The sequence below is a fragment of the Adiantum capillus-veneris genome, chromosome 2 (genome assembly GCF_014529385.1).
Source record: "Adiantum capillus-veneris isolate H3 chromosome 2, ASM1452938v2, whole genome shotgun sequence".
Classification (NCBI taxonomy): domain Eukaryota; kingdom Viridiplantae; phylum Streptophyta; class Polypodiopsida; order Polypodiales; family Pteridaceae; genus Adiantum; species Adiantum capillus-veneris.
The window spans coordinates 71,247,772-71,258,354 of record NC_140932.1 but is presented as its reverse complement, the minus strand read 5'-3'; the positions used below and the strand labels follow the sequence as shown (position 1 = coordinate 71,258,354).

The 10,583-nt window shown below is 43.6% G+C and overlaps 1 protein-coding gene across 3 annotated transcripts in view; it reads right to left on the bottom strand.

Moving 5' to 3' along the window:
- The window catches only part of LOC147462953 (uncharacterized), a 43,056-nt gene extending 36,437 nt beyond the window's left edge, over window positions 1-6,619 (bottom strand). Inside the window, exon 1 of one of the 3 annotated variants that reach the window (XM_086486285.1) lies at window positions 6,096-6,619. In XM_086486285.1, the coding sequence (XP_086342411.1) occupies window positions 6,096-6,374 (279 nt within the window). In that variant the 5' untranslated portion in view covers window positions 6,375-6,619. The remainder of the gene's footprint in view (window positions 1-6,095) is intronic. The other 2 variants (XM_086486293.1, XM_086486302.1) reach the window with 2 other exon arrangements.
- Between the last annotated feature and the right edge of the window lie 3,964 nt (window positions 6,620-10,583).

The following is a 10,583-nucleotide window of genomic DNA, read 5'->3' as shown; positions in this document are numbered from 1 at the left end:
TAAGTGGCTGCCCACTTATTAAGTGGGCGGTCGGCATATTTTAAAATTGGTCTGAACCTGCCCAAAAACTCAATAAAACCTTATAAGTTAAAAACAATGCTTTTTCACAACACTTTCCAAACGTCCCTTAATGCAACTACATGCACAAATGCAATGCAGACATAGATTCCTCGCGGGAAAGCGTCTGCTCTTCACGGAAAACTCGTTAAAATATTCCGCTTTTTAAGAAAAGCTTCTCAGAACCCATCTTTATTCTTGTGCTTGCGTCTTTACGCGTATTCTTTTTTTCCAGTTCGGATTTCCTCTCGACTATGGATATCCCCTTATCGATGCACCCGTCACCCACCTTGTGACGCATCAGGAATATCCATCACCTAGTCCTTTCCTACCGAACTTACGGTACAATCCCCTTCACGATGCTCTATGTCACCCATCCTATGACGCATCAGAGATGTCCGTTCTTGGATGGTCGGATACTTCTTCCCGATGCTCCCTGTCACCCATCCGATGTGGCGCATCAGAAGTACCCATTCCTGGTGGCCTTACAGATATTCCCGTTCACAGTGCTCCCCTCATTACTTTGAATGACGCACTAGGAATACTCTGTACTCGGATGTCTCCAGTGAGAAAAACCCTCTCACTTAAAATTCCAATAACTCATTTAGAATTATTTTTCCTTGGTGTTCCAAGCGAGAAAACCCTCACTTATAAATCCAATAATTCATTTAGAATTATTTTTCTCTCAGATAAAGCCAATTTAGCAATATCCCTCTCACTTATAAACAGTTGTCCTCAACTGTAGAGGTCCAATTGAACTGCCGGGGAGAAACCGGAAAGATTCCAAATCTTGCTCAATGCTCAGTGGTGAGTTGAGCTAGTCCTTTCTCAAAAGAGAACTTAAAAATTAAATTAAACAAAAAATTTCATAATTCAATACTTACCTTACCAGTTCATGTCCTTCCTCTAGTACCTCGAGGATATCCTTAACCATTCATCAAACTTACCAGCCATGTAAGAACTCGTCATTCGCGTCTTTTCAAGAACCTGTGAACTCAATTCCACCTTCTCAATCCCAAGAAAAATAATCCTCCTAAAAATCAATTTAATTCTATGTCCTTGCGCATAACCTTGCACTATTAGTCCTGAGGATATCAAACCTCTTCTGTCCTCCCGCATAGGGTATGTCGAGAGCATTAAGCTCATGTGAATCTTCCTATGGTAGACAAAGTGTGCCATCTTACCAAAGTAAGTTCTTATTCCGAAGCCTTTGCTTTGGGTAGGCTTTGGGTATTCTTATTCCGAAGCCTTTGCTTTAGGCTTTGAATTCTTACCATTTTGAAATGGTTGCGAACTATTTTCTTACGAACATAATAGTTCGAATTTATTCTAGCCGCGTGTAAATGCTACTTGACCTGCTCATGGAGAAACATATACCGCAACCAAAAGTTGCTTGATCAACGACCATCAGAAAACCTCTTCTCCGTAGAGAAACTCAAATTCCTTCTACCAAACACATCTCAAATAGAGATTCTCGTGTCGGAATATCCTTGCGCGCAAAAAGGCGTTCAAGAGAGTATAACAAACTCTCGTCGAGTTCCTTAGCATAGGTCTGCATCTTCGTGTGTTATCCATGTACGCAAAAGTTTACATAATTCTTAAGTTGTGTTAGAGTTTCGGTGAACCTGGGAAATTACCTTCCCTTCGTAAGATCCTTAGAGCGAAGACGCTCAACTTGACGATCCCTTGGCTCGATCGTAGACCAAAACCCGCTCATCAAATAATCTTTGGATTCCTCGAGCACAGGCCGTAGTCGTCACTTGTTCCTTCCCTCGTGAAGAGAGTGTTCATTCACTTGTGCAAAAAGCACTACATGTCTTTTATGATCGGGTAGGGGGTGTTGGTTCATAAGGTACTCAAGCTTAGTGAAAGCTTTTCTTGGTTGAAATCTCGAAATGGTTCCTTCTTTTCTGCCATCCTACCCGCAATAGCAGGTAATTTGTTGGTGAACTACCGGATACGAGATCAATAGTTGACCTTCCGAATATTTGAGCAGACCAATCCATCGCATAAAGCAATGTTTCAAATTGATCCTACTCTCATAAATACTCGAGAGTGATTGTCCTGGGGAGAGACATGCATATCTCGTGCATAAAAGCAATTCATATTTTATGAGTTCCTCAAAGATTTAACTTTGATCAAAGAACTTCCCTCTCACTTAAAGTTCCCTCTCACTTAAAGTTGGAGGGTCTTCTATTCAAAAACTTAGGAGTTAGATTGAATTCTCTTGCTCCACTTTCTCCGGATAGCAATGTATCCTTCGAGGAGAGGTAACAAAAATTCTTTGTTTCTGTGCTCAATGGTTCTCGTCCCACTGCGGGGATTGTATTCTATGTACACTAAGGTGTACACTTTCAGCTTTTATTGCTGACTCCACCATCTGCTACAGAGTATTTTGCATACAGGTTTACAAAATTCGGGCAAAAGTCCTTCGTTAAATTTGTTCATCTTTCCTTCCTCAGAGAGGATCAAGAATGGAGCTACCTTGGCAAGAGTGAACCACTACTTGCTTTGACTCGCTCATGTACCTATTGGGCAAACCAATCCCAATCTTCTTGGATGCTGAAACCGGCCTGTTCAATCCAAAAAGGGCGGTAGACTTTACTTTAAACCTTGATTTAGCTTTCACCCATTATTAGTCGTCTATTTTACCTGTACTTTCAAGACACAACAAAGGGGAGAGGGATACAGGCTGCTAGATTGCACCTGTATGAGTAGACAGACACCAGATTGGCCCCTAACTTAGGCGCCCCTTTCGGTATTTCTTTATTGTTCAAAAGAGGGAATAAACGCTGTGGTTCCCTACAAGCTGCCCCGCACAAACTCGGCTGAATTTCCACTGTTCCAGCCTGATTTCGGCAGCATAACTGTACTAGAACCCTTCACGGTCAGTATTCCCACGCATTGACTGACTTTCCCGACGCATACGGGCACTTTGCAAAACCTGGCGAGAATCTGCAGCACGCTGAATTCTCTGTTTTCAGCCCTGAAAATGCGCCAGATCACCTGTACAGCGGTCCCCTTGCGTCCCCGAACCTCCTGGGGGTATTAGGGTCCGTTTAGGGCCAAAACCCTAAACCTGCAAAAATACACAGCAGGCTGTAATTCACTGTTTCGGGCTCCGTTTCGCGTGCCGGTCGCATCCCTAGCAAGTCCTCGAGCTCCCGCACCTGTAGGGCTACTTGCCCTTTGAATCGGACGAGATTTCTGGCGTGAAACCTCTCCGAATTCACCTGTACCTGCGGGGGGATTAGCCGCTAGCTAATCCAGTACCTGTGCAAGAGGCTCTTGCCTCGGCAATCGCGCATGAACCCACACAACTGTACATTGGTCAAATGAAGAGCCCACTAGAGGGGCATAACATACTGCCAAAGGGGAGAGAGAGGGCAGTGCGTAGCGTGCAGGGCATCACTCCTGGCACCGCACTGTGCATAAGAGGGAAAGCAAGCACTCCATAGCTCTTAACCTGTGACAGAGACTTGCAAAATGAGCCTCCCAGCTATAAATCACGTTTTTGCCTTCTCTATAAGTAGTAAACTGGCCTCAAAGTGCCAAGTGTCACTCATTTGTGCATTTTCCCGCTTTAGACCCTCGGGTCTAAAAATATCTCACCTGCAGCCTCTGTTGACTTGGCCACAGAGTAACAAAATGATCCCCATGTCAAACTGCACGTAATGACGCGAAGACATTTTCAGGTCCCAAAATAGCAGTTCCCTAAATTTTAGGAGATGCTGCCATTATATCTTTCTAGGTCATCCGACCCTCTTTGTACACTGTGGCCACATCCAAAACTGAAATGTAGCCTCTGTAGCAAAGGATTCCACTTTGGCTAGTCAATGACCCCACTTGGCTAACCATAGTCCTTGTCCAACCTTAGTGCTCTCTTGCCCTCAGGCCTGGACTCCCTCTGGACAGTTCCACACTAGCTATGCAATGCAGGGCAGTTAGATTTCCCGAGGGGTGTTTCCAAAAAGTGAAAGTAAATAGATAATAAGAAAGAAATCAACAAAAAGGATAGATAGTAGTCACACGCTGGTGACAGATGCCTTCCTCAAAGCATAGAGGAAAAAAATTTGTCGGAAAATTCAGCCTTGAATTGAATCCAAGTCTTGTTGTAAGTTCCTTTCAAAGCTTTGGTATACCACCAAGTACTTGCAATTCCCCTTGAGGTGTTTGGTCACATGCCTCACCTTCGACGCTTCTGAGAAATTGCGGTTTGCAAAGACATCTTCAAACTGTCAAATGAAAGCGGTAGCTTTCGGGACATCTTCCCTTCCGTCAAAAGTATCAAACTTGACTGGAGTGTTCCTAGGTCTAGAGACCCTCATATCCTTCCCAAAATGACGAGATTTCATGGCTATGGTTCTGGATTGACGTTCATGGATATTTTCTGGATTCTAAAGGATCTCGAGCGTTCCACTCCTTGGATTCTCTAGGTTCTTGAGCATCATGCTCTTGTCGCCTTCTCAGAGAATCCCAAGTCTTGTGTCGACTTCTTGCAGAGAGGAAAAAAAAATATTCCCAACTCTGCAAGCTTTTCCTTGCAAGACTTAGGGTTCCGCCAACTTACTACTCTCTTGGCTTGTCATGGCTTCTTCCCGTATCTTCTCAGAGTCTTCCTCCTTTACAGAGAAAGAGAGGAGACCATGCTCTGATACCACTGTCACAAAATACATTCGGATAAATAGGATTTATCACTTCTTGCTAAAGCCAGAGGATATAGAGAGAAATAGATAGAGAGAGAGAGATAGAGAGTGAGAAGATCGACACAGTACTGGGACCTGAAGATGGGCTGGTCCCCCCCCCTTAAAAAGAATTCTTTATCTTTTTACAAGCACAAGAACCGGAGAAAACCCCTCTGTTCTAAATCTCTGACTCGATGGTCGTTCCTTCCCGTAAGGGAGATCCGAGAGACGAGCTCTCAATCCTTTTTCCGTCTGTACTCGGAGTCGAGACTCCGCAGACAATTTCCGAATTCCGTTCCCGGAACTCCCAAGCGTAGGCCGAAGCCTTCTCGCTTCTCCTTCGCGATGAAGTACCTGCAAAAACACACGCAAACACGCAACAACAATTCGTATGGCGAATCCACAATAGATACCTGTCGCTCTTGAGCGGGAAAAGCAACTTCCTTGCTTCGTAGTCTCGCGACTTCTGGCGGCAGAGTCTTCACGTCTTCTAGCGGCAGAGTCTTCTCTTGCCGGCGTTGGTAACTCCTTTTCAGTGAGGGCATGTGGTGCTTTTATAGCTCCTTAACCACGGCACGAATAGCTGCTCGCGTAGAGATCGTGGCCGCTAATTACCCCCTCTTCCCTCCGCTAATTGCACCTCAAAGAGGTGCACTTACAAAACAAGGGTATTACCCCCCACCCACTCACACGTGTGCCTGAAACAAAGCTTGTCACATCAATCCCATCCCTCCCGCTTTTACCATTACCCCGTCGGTGTGGGGGGTACCTTGTACAAACCGTCTAGTATCACATTTGTAAAGTAGAATAGAATAGTGTATCCTTGCAATGTTGTAATCTCCTTTTGTACCTTTCTTAATTCCTATAATCATTGTAATTAGTCATAATTATACAAACTAATCTAATCTATCCTCCATATTTTAGTGTTGGCTACTATAATATCCGACAAACTATTGGGGTCACTCTCTTACTTACCCCTAGATCCCAAAGGTAGAACCATAGCTTCTAGGCCTTGCACTCTCTCTTACTCCAATGAGGCCAAAAGCTAATTTTTCCTAGAAATGGGCTTCTTTCCTTTGGCAAATCTCCAAAATACCTTGGCACAATTTCCACCATACCTCAAATTTTCACTGGGAAAGCTTCATTAATTCAACACACCTAACATCTCACTCATCTCTTTGATATAGAAAATAGCCTCTAATGGAAAACCTCTAGCAAAAAAAGCTTTTTGGCGGTGTAAATTCCAATTCTGCTCTCACACACACGCGCGCGCACACACACACACACACACACAGAGAGAGAGAGAGAGAGAGAGAGAGAGAGAGAGAGAGAGAGAGAGAGAGAGAGACGTACCCAAATAACTTGATCACAGGGATCAGCATTTAATGATTCTTTGTGTTTGAATGAAATAGATGAATCAAGGAGATTGCGAAGAGTAGCAAGAGCGCCATCACCAGCTGTTTCAAGGACATTTACGCTCCCGAGCTTTGTGCCTTGAGGCAGACCTCTCTTTTCAATATAGGTCTCGAGAGAAAGGGCCAGTACCTCTGTGGGGTTCTCATCTACACCATGAAATTTCTTGAATCCGGTCACATGAATCACGCAGCCTGGTGCTGGGCCTTCGGATCCCATCTTTCTCCTCAGTTACGTAGCCTTTTCTCTGCAGATCCAGAATTGCTCGGTGCAATCTGAGCTTGGCAGCTCAATTCTAACAGATATTGGATGCGGTTGCGGATCGATAGAATCAGAAAACACGAGAGCTTTCAATGGAGAGACGTTTTCAACCGACAACTTGCTGCAATTTCATGCGACGTCGTGGGAAAGTTTGCTGAGAAAAATCTACGTAGGTATACTGTTGTTGGATTTGTCCCTCATTTGGGCGTACAAAATTACCAAACAAGTCTCGGTTGTTGGGCGTTGCGTTGCTATAGAACCTAACAAGTAGTAGGGGGTACCCAATCACATAAAAGAGAGGAATCTAAGCTGATACCCGCAGCTTGGCAGGAGAATTGTTGCGCGCAGCCAGCAGAGGGAAGCAGCAATGCTTGCACGGAAGCTGGTGCACTCGAGCAGACCAGCAAAGATTTGCGCACTGGAAGCAGCGATGGCAGATGCTTGCACGAAAGTTGGTGCACTCGAGGAGAGCAGCAAGGAATTTGTTGGGCAAGTGGTGCAGGCAAAAGGCGGAAGAGGGGGGGACATAGGCAAGGGTGGGAGGGATATCATGCAAGCAGGAGGCAAAGCCAGGGAGGGTGTCATGTTGCGGAGTCACCAAGGAGGCCGTGATGAGCAGTGGATTGTGTCGAATTCATTTTTTCTTAAAAAAGGAAATGAGTTGCTATATCATATCAACGTGCGGGCCTATTTGGTGTAGAATAACCAAGGTTGAGGCTTTCGTCTCCTGCACACAGGATCGAGTCCTCCTTTTGGAGGTTGAAGTCCCTTCACCTAGCAAGGGTGATCCTCCTACGATTCCTAGGAGGAATCTAGGGAACTAACAAATATAAATAAAGACGAGCCAGTAGGTTTTACACATTTGTATTTATCATTATTACTTTAAATCAAGTGTAGCCAATTTTTTCTTATTTCAGAGAGAGAGAGAGAGAGAGAGAGAGAGAGAGAGAGAGAGAGAGAGAGCATTGAGTATTGCAATACATAACTTGAATTGTCGAACTATGAGAAAAGAAGTGTGTGTCTATTTGATTACCTCTATAGTTGTGTGTAAAATGGTTCAATTTCACGACATTGGCAAACTTTTAAAAGACGTGTGTGTCTATTTATATATAGAAACGATGGTCGAAATTGAGCATGCATTAGTGAGGAAAACATGTGGCTAAACTAAACTTAAGGAAAAGCATTGACAAACTCAAAAGATATAAAAAGCACAACATATTAAAAATTGAAATGCACTATCGACCTGGTAATTATGTATGGGTGTCGTCCAATTGTGCAAGCTAAGGGACAATGTTTGAATCAAGTTACATAAAGGCAATGTGAATAGTTAAACATTTCGTTTTGTATTTAGGCACAAAGTGAAAATGCTAATTAGTGCACATCATGCAGAAGTACCATACAAAAGTATGGTGGAGAGTTGGCACTGTGGTCTCTCCAAAAATTATAAGAAACGAAAGTCGTGCACTGTCCCATATAGCATTTATGTGTTGCGCCAAGCAAACGTATACGCATAGAGAATTGGATACAGATAACGAACCTTGCAATGTTGCCGAGCTGTAGTCGTGCTTGTGTAGTCAAAACGTCCACTATTGTGAATCACTCAATCAGCAGGCTAAGGATACAGAGCTAGGGAGCACCTTATTTTGTTGTTTCGACTCTACACTATACCATTTAAATTAAAAAACTCAAATCATTACGCAATATGTCTGCATAGTACCACATGGCTTCAAGATGCAAGCATCGGTGATTGCATCTAGAGAAATGTCCTTGCTTTGCATTTGTTGAAAATAGCCTAGAGCTTTTGGTCTTCCCTATGTTGTTGCGTAGTTAGTGTGTTCCAAGAGATGATTACATTCCAGATAGAAAGCTCCTCAAGCCCTTTTTGTGCTTCGTATTTTTGTTGAAAACATCCTAGGGCTGTTGTATATACATATCCACCAAGGCAGTGCCAAAGCATAACATTTTTTTCGACAGTCCCTGACTAGCAATGTTATCGTGAAATCTTTTGCCCATCTCAGTATTTTCCAAATTGCCAATCAACAAGCTGCTTGCATCTTTCCATGCGCTTTGTGTCCTAATGGTAGAAGGAGAACCAAAGATCTGCAAAATGAGCTTGAGCATGAGGCTAGCAAAAGTAAGCATTCAGATCAATGTGAGAAAAGCGCTTTGTTCACAATGTTGTAATGTGTGTAAAACTTATTGTGATATGGAGCACACCTCTATCATATCCTTCCTGTTCTTGTGCAGGAACTCGCTCCAAACTGTTAGCTCCAATGCCTTGAGCACGTGAATAGACACCACCAGCCACATCATGTCTTAAAATCTAATATCTAACCAACCCAAATGATTTTCTCATATTATATTGATCATTTAATGTGGGAGAATAGACAGGAACAAGGGTTAGAATATAGACATGTGATTATTGGATCTATCTCAACACGGGGCCAAGGTTAAAGGGGTCCAAATGAGAGATGATATATCAAAGAACAAGGCTAGCTAATGGAGCTTAAAGACCTTAGGTTTAGCTTCATTAAAGACCTCCAATGGTTAGTGTTAAAAGTCCTTTGACCTTAGGGAAGCTAGGGTTGTGCTTGAGGTGGGAACCCGGTCCAAGCTTGCGGTGCTTTCGTGCTTGCTGAGACTAAGGTGCTTGAGATTATTTTTGTGCTTGCTGACTAAGGTTCTTGAGGTGCTTGAGGTGCTTGAGGTGCTTAATGACTAAGGTGCTAAGGTGCTCCATGACTAAGGTGCTTGAGGGGTTAAGGTGTTCAAAAGTCAAAGCACATCCCTACTCATGAGGGGGCGAGCCCTCTTTGTAGGAGCTAGAGAGAGAACACACGCACCCTCACACAAGGCAAGCTTGGTATAAAGAAAGAAAATAATACACTTGTCAAGCTCCTCTTTATGTTGCCCTCATAATGTGCCTAAAGCCTAATTCTCCTCATTCTGTTGTTCTCAAAGTTCATAGGCCATTTCCATTACACTGGTATCACAGCTATTGGTTTCTCTTTTCTTGCTTAAGAAGAGAGGTCCTTAAGTTGTCCATGAAAGGTTGGGCCTATTTATTGCAATAGGGTAAGCGGGACAGGGATCTATTATCTTGGTTGAGAAGGACTTAGTTCGAGGTACAACGTTGGGAACTATAGTCTTAATAATGGAGCCTCTCGGGGCTTGCCTTTGGCTTAACCATTATTCAACTATGAGCAAGCTCAACAGGAACCATAATCAATTGAGCAATGTTAGACACTCTCCACTAGTCTTTGCAATCAATAGTGTGTAAACCACAGGTGTGGGTGCTTGAGAATAATTTTCAAAGTAAAGAAGAGTAGTGACTAAGGTTTTTGAGGGTACCGTAAGCACACAGTAATTCTATACATAAGTATAATTAGCATGGCTGACAATAACCAAGAGAGTAGAATGACATTTTTAACTTTGATTTTGCACATGAAGGTGCTAATGTGATTATGCCTCCATGTTTGTTAATTACCTTGTTACTAGGTTGCAGCAAGCTATGGGCAACCCTGCTTTGCAAGCCAAAGTTACCCAACAACTTCGTGTTTATGGGATTTCCTTTCCTCTCCAAGAGGAGAGAGAGCTTAGGAGGCCTCTTGATGAGACCCCCAAGAGAAGACTCTCTCCCATAAGAGAGGAGGAATCCAAAGAATGAGAAAGAAGTGAATCCCTAAGTTCCTTTGAAGATGTGGCTCTGCGAAGACGACAGTCTAGACGATCGCCAACTCCTCCCAGGAGGTAAGGGTTAACCCACAATCCTTCTCCTCGTCACTCCGAAAGAGAAGAGAGGAAACAAAGGAAGAAAAGGGCAAGAAAGAGGTCACCGTCTTCTCCTTCTTCTTCACCTTCCTCCTCTTCTGACAAAAGCTACAGCTATTCTCCTAGAGAATACAAGAGGGAAGGACATCGCAAATCTTACCCTGCATGGCGAAGGTCCCAAAATCTCAAGAAGTTCAAAGAGGGAGGAAAGAGTATCTCTTTTCTCACCTATGATGGCACATTGGTGCCACCGACAAAGTATTGGCCTTCATCCAACAGTTTGAGGCGGCCTTTGGAGACGAGGGCTCCACGGAGTCCTCCAAACTATGCCATGTAGCTATGCACTTCCAAAAGTCTACTTGTCAATGGTGGGCTAGCCTTCATGGCAATGGTGAA